Source organism: Anser cygnoides, chromosome 2, assembly GCF_040182565.1.
Source record: "Anser cygnoides isolate HZ-2024a breed goose chromosome 2, Taihu_goose_T2T_genome, whole genome shotgun sequence".
In the NCBI taxonomy this organism is placed as follows: domain Eukaryota; kingdom Metazoa; phylum Chordata; class Aves; order Anseriformes; family Anatidae; genus Anser; species Anser cygnoides.
Genome location: NC_089874.1, coordinates 66,334,946 through 66,352,206, shown reverse-complemented (window position 1 = coordinate 66,352,206; position 17,261 = coordinate 66,334,946). Strand labels below are relative to the sequence as shown.

The window sequence follows — 17,261 nt, the reverse complement described above, 5'->3', positions numbered from 1 at the left end:
AAGTGAAAATGCAAACTGAATGGGTAAGTTGCATTTGACATCCTCCTGTATTGACTTCAAATTAATATTTCATTTTGCAAGAAAAATTACCTCTCCTGGACTCAAATGGAAAATAAACACCCTTCTGTGCAGAAAGGAATTTCTAATTATTTTACATTCTTCATAGAAAATGGCACAAATGATCTGATTTCCTCCAAAGCGTCTTTTTTCTTTATTTTCTGTAACACTGTATACCGTTTTGTAACTCTGTTTTAGCCCTGATAATTGGGATGTGAAAAGTGACTCTAACTGTAATGGCATATGGGTAAGTAAAAGAAGTTGCATTTTCAAATTTCTTCCTGATTACCTTTTCTTTTTTTTCCCTCCTTTTGAATTAGTCCATAAATGGGTGGATTTTTTATTATTCTGGTTTATTAACTGATTTGGATTATTCCATGTATTTACTGCCTTGGATATTCCAAGTAATAAAATTGTATTTATTAAACTATAAGGAAACAGAATAAGCAGATATGAGAGTTTGTTTATTGATGTTTATGATTATTTAAATTATAGCTATTATAATTAAAATGTATACACACTTATTAGAACAAGTTAATGGAAAGTGTCGTTATTATAATGCAATGCTTCCTACAGGCAAACATTCAAGACATAAATTCTCAGTCTCTGTTTTGCACTAGCATTTTTCAGGCACCTGATATGATAGAGACTTTCATCTGCCTTTTCTCTCCTCCAACAGGGCATGGATCCAAAGGATGGAATTCCCTATGAGGAGAAATTCTGCAAAGGTGAATCTTTAAAGTCAGTGCAAGAAGCAATTTGTATTTTGTATTCATTTCATAGATGTTTTAGTATTTGCATGGTCATTACCAATGTAGGGGAAAGAAAATGGGCTTCACAACTTCATGAGAAAGAAAAATGGCACACATCCTTTTTTCTTGTTTAATCTTGAAGATAGGCAGAGATAACCTGTGAACAGCACAGGCTGCTGGTAATGTTCTGTTAAAAGCTACTGTGGTTATTATGTTGAAACACATAGATCAGGGACACCAGCAAATGGAGTCATTGCCTCTGCAACTTCAGTGCTGCCTTAAGCCCAACTGAGGAAGCAGTTGGGTGTCCATGTGTGCCCAGGTGGACCACTGGTGTGCCAGCAGTGCTGTCTGGGAGATAAGGTTATCAGAAGCAGTGTGGGTGCGCGGTGTACGCACGCACACAAAGAACGCCCTCACTAAACCACCACTGGCTGCTCACCTTGCCTGACATTTACAACAACGTCCTGGAGGTGAGCCATTCCCTGGCAAGCCTTTCCAATATTTTTCAGTGAAAGGCAATCTTCAAATGTACGAAGAAGTTTGATTATATATATAATATATACATAATTACCAAACTGCCAGATTGTTCCAGCAGAAATGCTTGTGTGAGTAGTGCACCCACCACCCAGTCCTGCTATAAAGAGCTTTGAGTGGTTTCCTGAGTAATCCCATTTAACTAAATGTTTAAGTATCTTTCATACATGTTCTATGGATAGTAAAAATAAACGTTGGCTGAACAGCAGAGCCTGTGCTGAAATTACATCCTTGAGTACAACCAAGATTTTTTTTCTGATTAGCAAGTTTTCTCCCTGTTATTCATGTATTCATGCCCAGTACCCAGGTGTTTCCCTAGGGTTGACTTTTAGTATGTTTTTTTACTGCAGGTGGTATGAAAATCCAATTGTAGGGCCTGAACATTTTGGCCATACGAAGGGCAGTGTACTCAGACTGCATCAGCTGCTGCTGCTGCTCTTCAAGCACTGCTCTCCATGCTCTGCTTCATTGCTCTTTTAGGGGTGCTTTACCTGCCAGGACCATTTCATACCATTAATCAAATGTGTTAATTAGGTGCAGACTCACGAGGTGTTGTGCTGTTGGGAGACTCAGCCGGCGCGCATTTCCACATCCCCCCTGAGTGGATGACCGTCACGCAGATGTCAGCGGTGAGAAATTGCACCCAGTTTGTCAAAATTGCTGTTTACTTTCTCCCCTCTGCCATGGGTTGAGGTGCCTGGTTTTGAAATACGTGTTCTGGGCTGTTTTCCCTCATCTTTGGCATATATGAAATAGGATGGGGAACTCAAGCATGCAGGCTCTGAGGCTTGTTGCACAAATATGTCTGCAGAGGTGTGGGGGTCACACAGGCGTTTGCAATAGACTTGTCCTAAAGGAAATGGTTTCTGTAACAACTGTAGAGTATCACCAGCACAGTGACGTCTATCTTTGGGCAGTATTCCAGCATTTCCCTTTTCAACAAAATGCGCCTGGCTGTGAATTACGCTGAGATTCAGCTGTTGCAGGTCACTGATGTGAATGATATAACAGGAGAAAAGATCATTCAAGCAAAGAGTAATTGGAAGGGGGAGAGAGAAATTCACAGGCATGCTCCTGTCCTTTGTTGCTCCCACGAGCCCCACTACCCGGAGCTGGTGTGGCTCCCTGGCCAGGGAGGACTGTGTTGTCTTTCCCTGCATGAGGGCCCTGTTGCACGGATGTGCAGATTGCCTCTGCCCGTTATCCCTGGGGAACACCTGCTACTCCTCAATTGGCCTCTGTGGAAAAGGGATCTGGAAAATTTCATGAAAACAATCCTTATTCCAAAATTTCAGCAAGTGACAGTGCTTTTGGAGGTCTGAGAGTTTCATGCATTCTCCCTCTTTTGCTCCCAGAGCTAAGCTGATTTAAATATTGCCAATTAGCAGTTGTTTTTCTTTGTTAAACGTTTATGAGCAATGATTAGATGAATGACACTGATGACAGAGCTGATGAAGAACCTAATAAATTAGCACTAATGGTAATTGATATTATCTTGTCTAATAAAGATGATAATAACACTGATGGTGATGATGATTCTGGCAGTAACAATGGTGGCAGGGCCACGTAGGCAACAATAATTTCAGACTATGTCAGCATTTTATTATCACATATATGAGGGTTTAGAAAGCATTTCTCTTCCTTGAAACTTGCTGGTCTTCGCTTGTTGGTCCACTAGTTGTATGGACCGAGAGCTGGTCATGGCATGCAGAGCCAGAAGCTTCGAGGTCTGGAGCTGGAGAGCAGATCATGAAGTGGGTTTTGGTGCCCCTTGTTACAGTCTGATGGGCATCAAGCAACTTGTGTGGCTCTTTCTGTGCAAAATCCAAAAACTATTTTCTCTCAGTGCTAAACTCCAGCCGGCTGGCATGCTGGGAAGAGCAAGGGCTGTCTGGAAAGAGAGAAGTGTTTTTTTCCCCACAGGAAGGGTGCCTCAAGTCATGCCAAGGGAGGTTTAGATTAGATGTCAGAAAGAATTTCTTCACAGAAATGGTGGTCAGGCATTGGAAGGGGCTACCCAGGGAGGTGGTGGAGTCCCCAGCCCTGGAGGTATTTAAGAGTGTGTCAATGTTGCGCTTAGGGACATGGTTTAGTGGTGGATTTGCAGTGTTACATGATGGTTGGACTCGATGATCTTATGGGTCTTTTCCAACCAAAATGATTCCATAGTTCCATGATTCTAAGTTAGAGCTAAAGCCCTGCACTAGGGGAATGAGCGAGGAGAGAGATATTTCCCTCTAGCTTTTCTTCGTCACTCCATTCACCCACAGTATAGGAAATAAATGGAGTTAAGGCATCGCTGGAACTGGAGAAGCTAAATACAGCTGTTTGCAAACTTTCCTACTGACCTGGCAAGTATACAACAGTTAAATATTAATGCAGAAATACAGAGAGTTCAGTGCTGTAAATGAACAAGTGTCTGAACTCTAAGAACACTAAAATATTTAACTTGCAGCTCACCCTAACTAAGAAAGTTGTCACCTGTGCACAAAATTGTTATCAAAGAAATTTCTAAGCTAATTCAGACTTTGTTGCTGCCTCCTTCTCTTGCTTGCCCTCTGCGTCTCACTCTTCGTGTGCATGGAATAGCAATAGCAGCAGCTTACCCTGCTCTGGGGTCTTGTAGTTGCAATATTTCTCTCTCGATCTGTAGTGTTAAATCCTGTTGGCAAATGTCCTTCATGTGCAGGTTTAATTAATGAATTAAGATTAAAAAGGAAAACGGTTATTTTTGAGCATTTGAAAAATTATTCCGGATATTTCTTCAAAGCAAGGGAAGAATGAAAATGGGGACAACTGTTGCATGCAAACACTTTGCAGTGAGATGTCTGCATGAGAAGTGTCCCTTCCTTCCTGTCATCCTTTTTCCCTCCCCTCTCTCTCATTGTCTCCCTCTTTCAAATGCAAAAATGAAAGGGTTAAAGCAGCAGGTCATGGTTTTCCATCCCTGTAAAAGCCAAGAGCTAGCAGTGTGATCTGAGGCTAGTCAAAGTGCACCTTTCATGGTCAATAGGCACCCACCCTTTCTCAGTACTAAGTCTTCCTTGAGGGGAATTTCTGAGCACATCTAGGGCTGGTTTTGTAATCAGAGAGAGCATGGAGTGTCTACATCCTAACTGCAGAGAAACCATCCTTAATTTGGGATCACAACAATAATCTGATGCTCAGGCTCTATGAGGATAATGCGTTAGCCTCATCTACCTGCTGTTAACTGGTGCTATCAAGCTCAAGAAACTTCACTTTGATTCTGCCAAAATTTCTTTGATAAGACACACTGAAAAATTAGTTGATCAAATGGTTTCCTCTACAGTCAATACTAGAGTCAGTTCAAAGCTTTAATTTCCATTTCAATGGCGTCTCAGCCCTCTGCATGGAATACCGAATAGGGCTTTCCCCCTCAAGAATTTTACCATGTTCCAGGGAAAACTTTGTGTGCCTCTTAATTCAAATTTATGAAATGCAATATTTTATTGCATTACTGATTTTCTCTATTTTTACATATGTTTTATATATTTCATATTTATCCTTACACTTGTTCACGTATACAAGTGCTTACATATACAACTGTAAAGTAAAATCTGCGCTTTAACAATACTGCAGGCCCTCTTGTTAATCAGCACCACATCAGCAGCAGCTGTTAATTCCTGCTTTAGAGCTAATTAGGTGGGGAAATAATTTTATGAGAGAGATGCTGAGAATTCAGTTAAGAGGCTCTGCAAAATGGGTGCTTCTCCTGATTACGCTACCATGCAAAGGAGCAGAAAAGTTGAACAAGGGAAGAATGAGAATACGAAAGAGAAATTTCCTCACTGAAGTGGGCTCAGGATGTCATTTGGGTAACTGGCTGATCAGCAGGGGAGTGACCAGATGGACACCTAATTTGGTGCTGAACAGTTTTGAAATTCAGATCCCTGCTCTGTATTCTCATAGACCACTGCTGGAAAGCTGTTGTATGGAAAGCTGTTCTATGCTGGGCTTTGGATTTCTCTGTCTAGCTGGGAACCAGTCACAAATAAAGTTACCATCTCCCTTAGAGTACTTTCTTCCCCCCAAAAGCATATGGAGACACTACTCGGTGTGGAGAGTATTCATTACAAGGTGGACACATCTTTGAAAGCTATACTCAGATAGATGTGTTATTTCTCCAGATCTGAAAGTTAAAGCCAACAACAACAAAAAACTACCCTATGTAGCATTAGGGAAAGTCACAGGTACCTCAGTTGCAAAGTTTTTGACCAACATGGTGCTGTCAAGTCCCAAAATCTACCATATGGGTATCTGGCTGAGGTGCAGCAACACTGAGAAAAAAACGTTAGGACCATCACTGAGGATACCTGCTCGCATGTTCCTGTGGAAGCAGCAGAGCACATGGCTGCGTCCTCAACCTCCAATCACGCCGTTAAATCCCCAAACACTCATTGCACAATTACAGGGAGGGAGTTATTCAGATGTAAGAAGGGGCTGAGTCACCCTTATTTTAGCTTCCTTCTTGTCAACTGGTCTTGGGTTTACCAGTCCTTTCTCCTGTACAGAAGTTCAGCAAGAATTGAGCTGAATGCTCATTCCTTTGACACGAAAATTCTGACACTAAAAATAAAGTGTAATGCAGTAGACATGCTTTTTATGAGATTTAACAAAGCAGAAGATATACTGTTAGTTTTGTCTGTGGATGGTTTTTGTGGAAAGCTAATGTTAAAAACACTAGTGTGTCTAGCAATGGATATTGCACTCCTGCTGCTCTGTCCATCTGCTTACAATTGACTTCCAAATAGCTACTAAATGCAGCATTTTTCTGTTGTTTGTCTGGGATAGGAGCTTACATTTAAATCTCATTTTAGAGATCATTTTATCTGGAGATAAAAGCAATACATTTATAAAAGTGCTGGAGATACCCTTTCTAGGAAGATGCATTTAAACACTCTTGGATCTCTATTTCATGCTAAATAAAGAGAAAAATAAATCCCACATCTATCTGTAATCCACTATATCCACAAAATATCTACTTGCCCGCAAACTCAAAAGGTTTCCAGGTTTCATTTAAATAAGAGGTTCATACTATATATTTCCTATGAAAAATAAAAAATTCCACCATCATTTCTTTAAAAGTGAGTTCAGGATATCCTGATCACTTGTCTCTCTGACTTCTTTTCCCTCCATCCCCCCACTACAAATAACAGCAAATTGATCTGTGGAAGTCTTTTTAAAAGCATTCTCTAGCTTTTTTCTAAATCCAGTAATTTGCAGGCAAGTTTCTCCCAACTAGCACTGTGATGACTAAGATGCTGTATTTTGGAGGAAGTAAGGTAATAATTTTACTAATTTCACATTTATATCCCTTGCAACTTCACAGCGAGAGTCTAAATGCAGTACACGATTTATAAAAAGATAGGATGCTCTCTCCTCACAAGCTCTAAGGTCTGCTTATTTTTATACTTAGAATATTATCGGCGGTACTTAATGCTGCAAAGAGAATTTGAACATCATTAAAAACACTATAAAAACAAACACCTAATTCTCCTTCAAATTAAGGGTTACTTCATCACATTCACAATTTCTGCAAGTGCCATTTCTAAAGGCTCATATGAGCATTACATTTCCAGGGTCCTTTTTTGGCCATATTTTGAAAAATCTCTTGGCATGGTAATGCTGAGCAGTCTTCCATTTAAGCTAACTTTGTCCAGCACAGCTTGGTGCATGCCTTTAGCATTAGCCATGGATTTGGCTGCCTGGTGCAAGAGAAACAGGAGGGTTCTGGGAGACGTGTCTCAAGCTGGGACACATCTAGGAGATGAGAAGGTTCCTTCGAAGTGAGACCCGTCTGCAGCATTTGAGACTAAAATACAGCCTTTGAAGCTAGGTTGGAAAAACTTTCTAATCATTCTCTGCTAAAATATGACACGTAGGCTGAAGCATGTTTTCTCAGCCAGAATAGTCTAGAGAATGGTATTTAAACAAGGCTGTGCTCAGAAGTTTTGAGCTAAAAGTCAGCATAGATCCACCTCTAGTGTGGGTCACATTTGCATCTGAGATTAAGCAAAATGCATTCTGTTAGACCGTGCTTTCCAAATTGCAACCCTGTGAGTTCAAGGTCTAGCATTCTTGTGAAATTTCCATTAAATACTCATCTTCACCTTTTGGTTCTGAAATATCTCGAAAAGTCTGGTTTTAAGTGCTTTGCTGGAGCAGTGTCAATGCCAAACGTATATACAGTTTTTAAATGCAGCTATAATTCTGGGCTCAAACATTTCTTTGCAAAACCATTTGCAATCAGATTCTGGCTAATTCATATTTAAGCTAAGTTTGCAGGCGGGAAAAAAAGAAAAAAAAAAAAACAGTTAAAAAAGTTAAAAATTATTATGGGCCTTGTCCAAGGAAAACATTATTGTGGAGTGCTAATGGAAATAATGAGAGGCTTGGTCATAGAAGGGTTTGATTAAAAAAAATATTTAATCTGTTTTGGGCTCTCTGTATATACATACATGCTGTGACTAGTAAGAGACCATATCTACAGCTTGCTCTATGTTAAGTCACTTATTTCAATGTTTCAGCTGCCTTTAAATAATCCAAATACTCCAAATGGCCAAGCCATGCTGTACCCCTCCATTTCTGCTTAGCCCTTTGATTAAGGGCCTGTTTGTACACAAAGCTATCACATTTGAAGAAGACAGGTTTGGAAGTTCCCTCCAGTCTTTAACATATGTATGTGTGTGTATGTGTATATATGTGTGTGTGTGTGTGTGTGTGTGTGCATATACAGATACAGCCAAGGATACAAGCACATATATATGAGAGAGAACCAACTGAAAGCTATTAAGCCAGACCCATTTTCACCCTGGTAACTAATGCAGATCTACCGTAAGTAGGTCAAATACGCTGTTTCATGCTTTACGCTGGCATCTGCTTGCATTAGGCTTCTCAGAGCTCGGCTTCAGGATTTCATCCCCCCTCATTCCTTCCCTCCCCCCTTCTTTTCTCTCCTCCCCTTTCCCACCATCTCCCCCCAGTCTCTTACAAAGCCTGTAGCCATATACTCAGGCTAAACTCCTGTTCACATAAATGATAATTTTGTGAGAAGGAGGACTTTTTGGGGACACCAGGATTTAGCTCTCAGTTACCTCTGACCTTCTTGGAGGAAAAACTACCATCTGCTTGCTGTTGATAGCAGTGCGGGTTTAAGGAAACCCTACAATTGATTCAAAAGAAAAGGAAGCTAATAAATTACACCGATTAAATCAGCCTGTAATTTCTCTTATTTTATGTTTTGACCTTCTTTTGGTTATTACCTTTTTCATCAACAGTTTTTCAGTTTGAGTATGCTGGATTTATGCATTTGTCTTTGTAAGCATAGTCCAGACTAGGAGAAGCTGGAAATTTACTGCATGTTCTTGTCCTTGTGCAGCAACACAATTTCTTGAGGCCATTTTTCTCGTCTTTCACCAGTTTTGGCACTTTCACAAATCAAAGTGGAGATGAACTGGGCACAGTGTTTCGAATGTGCAGCAGAGCTTGCATCTGCATTGAGGCTTTTGCAGAGGCAGTCACTTAAAATAAATACAAAAAAAAAAAGCATTAGGGAGTAATACCAGCAAAAGCAGGAAAAGAGGACATTTGCAGTAAAGACCAGTTAGAGGTTTTTAAAAGCTGGATGCTCATGGTTTATGACGTTAGAGAGAGCAAGGGAGTTTGGACTGAATTCAGCATCATCCCTGCCTTCCCCTCCATCTGCAATAGAGGCTGGGGACACTGTGCTGTCTACTCTTCCTGTGCCCAGGTGGACCCACCTTTGGGCAGGGCAGTGTTGCAGCAAAGAGCTGCCGCCTTGGCAGTCTGCACCTGCAGCATGTGCTACACCTCAGGAGGAGTTTTGGACCCCTCCAAAATCAAAGGGTGCCAGTAGATGCGATTCAGCCATCTCTGTGTGCCACTGGTTCTGCTCCTCCTTCATCCACCCCTTCGTAAGCCTGTCATGCAAGACTCAACTTCTTAAGTACATGTGTAAATAAGTACCACTATACCTATTGTTACAATTGTTGGTTTGGGGCTGTGAATATGAAACCAGGCTGATTTAAAAATTTCTCTTTCAGAAATCATTTGCTAACCTCCCCATGGCTTTCACTGACGAGCTTGACTGGCCCCAGTTCTCAGAGATCACTGGGTTCCTGAACTCCACCATTGGGTAAGCTAATGGATGAGGAGGGTGAGCTGTAACAAGTTTGAAGGCCCTCAAAACATTGTGAGACAAATAGTACTTGGAAGGAAAGACAAAAAACACTAGTCAGCTTGATTTCTGAAATCAAGGTAATCTAGCAATATTTTAAAAATCTTAAATATATGGACATTACTGTGTCCTTAGAAGGAAGAAAAAAAGAAAAGAAAAAAAAAAGTAGTAAAAAAAAATTATCTCAAACTTCTGGGGCAGGGAGAAATAAGCATGACTGAAACTAACAAAATCAGCATTTTCCTTTTTTTTTTTTCTCCCCTTTTCATCCTGTTTCCTTTTTGTTGTTGAAACAGTAGAATAAATGATAACCTGAGGTTATTTTGATGGTGTTCCTTTTGGGGGAAAAGGTGATCTTTCTTCCCCATTCTTTTGTTTTGTTTTTTTCACATTGAGAGGGAAGTTGCAAAAGAATAAGGGAAAAGTATGTGACTTGATTTACCTTGTTGAATCACTTCATGTGGATGGGGAAGACTGCTGGGATAGATGGAGAGAAAAAAAAGTCTAAGTCTCAGCCAGAAGGTAAAGAAAATAAAGTGCAAACATAAAGAAAACACCTTGAAATATCGGCATTTTGAACTGTGAAGTAAAAGAAAAAAAAAAAAAGAAGTATTTTTCAGTCATCTTTTTGGCTAGCATTAAGAGACCATTGCCTCCTGCCAGAACTAAAGGGTACAATACCTCAAAAGTGCCTGGTCTGGCCTGGGTTCTAGGTATTTTTTATTTGATGTGTCTAAGACAGGTCATGAATACAGTGAAATGCCAAACTTGCATGAGGCAAGTCTACAGAGGCCCTTACACCAACAGAACTAAAACTTGGCACAGTATACTGTCTTCCAGGAAAGATATCTGCTGCACCATACAGTTGTTCCTTCTGCTTGTTCTTTTCTGCCTGTGCACAAACCAGACTCCCAACCTCAGTTACATTCACAGGGTGTGTGTTTTAATGTTGTATACTACTTGACAAGCCAAACAGAGAAGACCCATGCAGCCTCCTCATTCAGAGATAGCAACAAAACTGGCCTTTACAGATCGATTACAATATCCAGCTGCTCTATACACAGTAATTAACTGGGTTGCAAAGGATCTGAAGTTGGCAAGTGACAGGAGCTTAGTACCGACCCTGGCATTGCCAGCAATAGACCTTGGGCCAGTGTTGAGTTTTTGATCTCTTTTTTAACCTCTTCCATGCCTGGAAGAAAATAAAGGAGGACTGCTTGGGAGTTTTTTTTTGTTTGTTTGTTTTTTGCATTTTCAAGAGAAGCAGCTCAAAATCTCACAGCACAACAATGAAGTCTAGAGGAGACCAGTAGGTAATGTGCAGTGGGAGAGGACAACTTGCAGAAGGCTCCCATTTACACCGAGCTTGCAGAAACAGAGATGCAAACTGATGCAGGCTGTGCCCATCCTTTCCACCCCCTAATCAGTGAAGAGGGATGCCACGGATTAGCTAAGGAGTGTATGCTCTGACCAAGAAGTTTTGTTTGCTTCTCCTCATCCCCCCGCCTGCTATACTGAAAGCCAAAGACCTCCCACATTCCTTGCATAGCCTATCACTTGCTTACTAGTTAGTGTTATCATATGTTTCTATGTAGGTAGTTACTTTTTATTGCTGGTTTCAAAACTTATAATTGTCTTATGTTCCTCTGCATTTGTTGAAGTTGGCTGTTCTTGAGCCATGGTATTTCGGTTATCTGATTTCTTCGATGCCTAAGTTCAAACACAAGATCAACAGCTCCGATAGCCATGGCCAGGTACTCGTGGCTCAGAGCATGGCCTTCTCATCAGCTTCCCTGTGGGCTGTTATCCTTTTCATTGCATTTTAATTTTTCTTGACAGTGCAAAGTAATGGAGAAAAGTAATCAAAATCAAATTTAACCTGTCTTCTGATCAATCCACCGGAGATTTATGGCACTGGGAAATGAATGCCCTGACAATATTTCTTCTCCTTTAATTCTTCTTCCACAACAGCCAATTGAAAAGTCAATTAGTGAGCAATCAACAGGATTGTTTTGGTAAATGATGTATAGGAAAAAGGTTCTTAAACACCTTGCCTGAAAGATTAGGGTGAAAGCAGCCAGGATGAACAATCCAAACAAAACTCTCCAACCATTTATTGCTTCTCAGAGAATGTTGGAGCATCCATTTTAGGCCATGCTATTGAAAATGAATGAATTTTATGATCTCAAAAAAAAAGAGAAATTGTAAAATGGAAGTATATGCACAACTGGTGCACAGTGTTGTTCAGAGACAAAAACAAACTTTTTAAATATTGGACTTGTTTTCATCCACATCATAAACATTTAGTGGCTTGCATTTTCTCAATTTATTTCAGAGGCTGGACAGATTCTCTATATCTACGTTTACGCAGGAGAAATCGCTGTAATCACAGAGACTTACAGAACATTTCCCAAAATGGTAAGTTAACTTATTTCACTTTTTTTTTTTTTTTAATCTTGTAAGTCTGATATTTGATGTGGCTTTAATGAACATCTACCAGAAACAAAGAGAAAACCCTTCCAAATTGCATGCATGTCTTGTGGAAAAAATAGTGACCAGCACTTATTTAACTCAGCGTCCTTCCTTGGTCGCTTTTATCTGTGCTTTTACTACGGACTTCCACTGAAACAAAGATCAGTGTACCCCACTGTAACTCTCATTGTTTTTTTCCCCAGTGACCAAAAGGGGGAATGTGAGGGGTGTTGCTGGTAGTGACAGAGCTAAGAGGCCTGACCCCATCTCCTCTGGAGGCTATGGCATGGTGCCTGCTTGCTTGCACACCCCTTCTCTCCATCCCCGTTGGGGATGCTGGGGGTCCTACGCTGCACCCCACAGTAACACAGGGAGGCTCACAGGACTGCCACACCAGCAGGCAGAGAAGGCACAAAACTGTCCCCAGCCTCACAGCAAGGGTGTCTGTGATGTCCTGCAAGGCCTTTGTCCAAAAACCAACATCCGTCTGCAAAACTGGAGCAGTCAGTGGTGCAGGTGGCTTTGTGTGCACTTAGACCAGATTTTAAAGAAGTAATCAAGGACACAAAGGTAAATTAGGACAAAACTTAGCACTGTTTTGTCAATAATTAATTTTGTGAGGCTGGCTTAACATCTTCTTCCTATAAAATAACATCCTGTGTTAGCAAGGTTATATGCAGCAGGCCTAATCTACCCAGAAATAAGGAAGGGGTCTTCTTATACGGTACCTCACAGGAAATGTTCATGTAAGTGAAGAAGAGGAAGATTAATACAAGAAATAAAAGGTGGGTAAAGAGACAACTAAACAGAGAAAAGCACTTGGTTTGAGAAAGGAGACATGCTCCTGAGCCCAACAGCAATAGAGATGTCTGAAGGAATGTTAAAATACTTTGGCAATTCAACAAAACAAAGATTAAAAGGGATTACAGTCCTGGTTTTGAATCTTTCAAGGCATAAACACCAGAAAGAGAGAAGAATGGTTTAAACCATGGTTTAAATGGACACTTCTGGTACAAGAGCATGGGTTTTCATTAATCATACCTATATTTGTAGTGGGAACATTAATAAAGGTTACTACCTAAGAGTGAAAACCTAGAATAGCCCTCAAAACAGAGGAGTGGGGGTAAAAAGAAGCCCAGAGCTGTTTCAAGACAGAGTTTGATTAAATCTGCCAAAGTGGTTGCATGAAGGGATGAGAGTAATCTCCCTTTGAAATTAAGGTTTATGATGTTAACTATTGTGTGTCAGATTAAGTGATGTCCCCAACAGTGGATTTAAAAGATACTTGGTCATTCTGTGATTACCACATTGTGTTTGCACTGTATTTAATTTTCATTCTTCAGAAAACTGGCTGCAAAAGTTAGGGAAAATTGGGCGGATAGCTTGGTTTTCTGGGGTGATGATGAGTCATGTTGGCCACAAGTGAGGAGCACTGCTGCACTAGTTTCTAGTGTTATATAGAAATGTGTTAAATGCTGGGGATTAGGTTTTCTGCCAGATTTAGGATCAGAAAGGGTCTGCCCCGACTCCCAGCTCCATGAGCCAGGTCTCACAGGGTTGAAGATGTTGTCCAAGCAGGTAGTATGGTGCAAGGATCCCTTGCAGGCTCAGGTGGGCTTTTTCATCAGAGAGTTCCCCTCAGGTGCCAGCACCTAAACCACTGGCAATGCCTCCATAAACCTTCCTCCTTCCTGAGGCACATGTATTTCTGAAGCTTTCAGTCTTTTTGCACAAATATATGGCAATGTCTTTGGTATTGTGGCTGGCTATGGATACTTCTCACCTCGTCTGTCAGATGCAGGGCACTGGGGTTGGTGGCTTCCATGACCACAGTCCCTCAGGTATCCCTTCTGGTGGGGGAATAACAAAAGGCCAAAAAAGATGAGGTCAACAGTTCTTATCATCTATAGCCAGTTAACCTCAGTGCCTGATACCCTATCACCCTGTTCTGTTCTCTTTAACTTAATAGGAGACGTGCTTTCCCTTCTTCTTTCTTCCCAATTCCCCCCTACATTTAAACCAAAAAAAAAAAAAAGGGGGGGGGGGGGAGAGGGGTCTTATTGTGTGCATCATTTCTTTTTACACACCTCTCTCTCACGCTTACACTGCAGACACCTGCAGGATATAAAAAGAGGTGAGCCTGTGTCAGGGCAAAAGAATCTGAAAAAAATTACAAGTGATAGAAAAATCCCAGAGTATCTTCCCTCAGTATCTTATCTTAATCATCACATTGACACAGTACTGTAAAGGTTCAATTTTCTTGCCTTGTTTGGCATAATGGTTTCCCAGAATGGGAGGATTTAAATGGGCACTGTCAGTGTCAGTGAAGCTAAAAGCTGACCACCACCCTGACATAGTCGCAGCTGGGAGAGCTTGATTTTCCTCCAAAAATACTGCTTCCCCAGAGAGATGCAATGAAAGGGAGAGGTGCTGGAGCTGAGGGTCAGCTGGGGGTCTGTGGATGCACAGCAAGCAGCTCACACTCCTAATCAACATTCTCCATCAACATTTTAATTTATTTGTTCATTGTTTTCAGCATGGTTTTATTGTTTTGCCTCCTGGCATCTTCACACAGGCTTGCAGACCATGTGTTATTTCTGGTTTTTGACTGACTCAGAGAGATCCTAAGATGTGAGGGACGGGTATGAATGCTCAGGTGTGGGGTCTGAAAGTTCTTCTGAATGTCCTCCATCACCTGTTGAAAACCCCTTGCTTCTATCAAGAAGCATCCTGACAGTAAAATCAGTTGCTAGAATATTAAAAAATTAAAATAATAATAATAAAGCATATTAAGTAAATATGGAGAAAGTGAATACCCTATGAATTTCTAAATAACTACAGAACAATTTTGTAATTATCGTCTATGTTTTTCTTGAGATACATGGATACCATATGTTATATCAGAACATGGGTATATTGTATATTTCTTTACTACTCATAGGCTGATCTGTCTCTTTGGGATTCTTGTCCTTGACCAGAAAAATTAAGCCTTGTTAATACATGTCATAGCTCACTAAGCAATCAAGCACCAGATAGCTCATTGTGGCTTCAAAACCAGTTAAGAAATAATATAAATATATATATATATGTATGATATATAATGTATAATATATAATTTCAGCAGTTTTGGAAATTCTAGTCAGCCCAGAGTTCATCTGGGGAAAACTGGAGACTTTTTTCTTTGCATCTTTGCATTTCCAATTGCTTTCACAGCAGAAAGGATCTAAAGATTAGTAAGCAAGAAGCCATTCTCAGCCACGTAGCACTTTTGGTGCTATCTGGACCAAGTCACTTCTGTGCAGGTCAGTACTGCTCCTTGTCAGCAGCTCTGCACACCTCAGAAATATTTCAAGGCTCATGAAATTTGGGTTTATTCACAAGTGGAAGTAAACCCATCCCTGACTCCTCACCAAAACTAATAAATGCCACTGGTCCGAAAAAGTTTGAAAAGTGACAGAGAGGGGGGCAGTAGCGGTCCAGGAGTCGCTGGGAGACATTCAACAGTGCAAGGGTAGCTGAATTTCAAATACTTACTCTGCCTGGTCTCTTCTTTCTCTCTTGAATGTGTTTATCAGAAATTACATCGTGGATCATAAGCACTTCCTTGATGACTCAATTTACCCATTAAAACACTTCTCTAAAAAAGCCCTTCATTTTCTTTATCTTTCAACTTGATTTTTAGCTGTGCCAATGCTTTCCACTGAGATGCCCATAACTACCTACGCTTGTGGAGGTAATACCTATCCAAGAAGAGCCTCTTACCTTTTGTAAATGCGTCTTTAATTTCCAGAGATCCTGAATAATTTATTTGCGCTAGCACTGCAGCCTCAGTCCAGGGAGTGATGCAGCAGAATGGCTTAACAAAGGGACACTGAATTTGATCTGAAAAAGGGATATTAAACAGAAAAAAAAAAAAAATCAGCTAGCAGTGGTTCTGTTCTAAGCCATATTTTCTAAGGACTGTGTGGGGATCTTATTCAGCTGAAAAGAGCTTCTCAACAGGAGGACTGGATTTTGTATGGAGTAGCAGCCCTCAAGAGAGAGGCAACAGAGAGATACGTTCATTTTTAGCTTGGAAGAACTGGATTATTTAAAACATAAATGATTCGTTGATATATGCAGTTGGCATCACTGTCAGCGACAGTAACAAAGGCACCACTATTAAAATGCAAAGTGTATTATTGCTACCTCAGGGGTTTATCTCTTAGATCTTTTCCCGACACCAATCCGGCGGAGATTTAATGATGTTCTGCCCACAACATTCCCCATAAGAGCTGCGGGGGGACAGGATTTTCTCCTCAAAGCAAGCTTCAAGGCACAATGCAGAAAAGAGGAGAAGAAAGACCAGAGTGGAGCTGAGCAGAGAACAGGGGCATAATACAAGAAGAGAAGGAGTGAGAAAAGAGGATAGAGAATGAAGATATTGCAAAATAGAAACAAGTATAGAGCATAAGGCCTGCACCTGAAGTTTGTGTTTCTGTATGCTGCTATGGGGTGGGCTGCTTGCAGTCATGGCCTTGGTCTAATCTTAAACAAAGCATAATTTCTTTTCTGGCTTCTTCTTTGCTGTCACTCTTGCACTGCAGGTGATGGAGTTTGATTTGCATGCTGTGGATAGCTGGGATGTGTATGCACAGCCTTCAAAGTCCCGCTAGTAAATTTTACGCTTAAAAGCTTTCCTGATTAAGAAATGCTTCTCTGATTCAAGACATAAATGAAACACGATTGATATTCACAGATGCTTAGGTTTAGCTAGTTCTTTTCCTGGAGGAGGAGAGATTTGCATCCAACCATTTGGGTGAATTGCTATTTAAATGCAGATAATCCGGAGGGCTGCAGCTGGCCAAATGCTATTTTTCGTAAGTCTGCCACTGGTGGCAAGAGCAATACAGGCACCCCAATGTTGGTGTATAGTGCCATTTAAGATGCTTTGCAATATCTTTCCCACCTCCAGCTGTCTCTCCAGAAGTGCACAATCTCTAAGGCATCCTGTGTTGTATCTGCCATCCCTGCTGCAGGTGTCCTGGATACTCTGAGATGTCAAAAATGGCACTTGGTGCCTATGTTTAGGGCTTGCATCACTCCCAACGTGACAAAGCTGTGAGACACTTACTCTCTTAGAGGAGTGAGAACAGTTCCCTTTGCAATTTATAGGGAAAGTTAAAAGTAGATTGACTGTTGACAAGTCAGGTTGGCTGGTTTACAAGAGACTACTATGTTCAACA

General features: G+C 40.9%; 1 protein-coding gene across 2 annotated transcripts in view; it reads left to right on the top strand.

Annotated features, from left to right (window-relative positions):
• Positions 1-17,261, top strand: part of AOAH (acyloxyacyl hydrolase) — an 80,216-nt gene that overhangs the window by 36,668 nt on the left and 26,287 nt on the right. For both annotated transcript variants that reach the window (XM_013194334.3, XM_066992282.1), the window contains exons 10-14: positions 256-304; positions 737-785; positions 1,881-1,975; positions 9,431-9,522; positions 11,900-11,982. In XM_013194334.3, the coding sequence (XP_013049788.1) occupies positions 256-304; positions 737-785; positions 1,881-1,975; positions 9,431-9,522; positions 11,900-11,982 (368 nt within the window). The remainder of the gene's footprint in view (positions 1-255; positions 305-736; positions 786-1,880; positions 1,976-9,430; positions 9,523-11,899; positions 11,983-17,261) is intronic.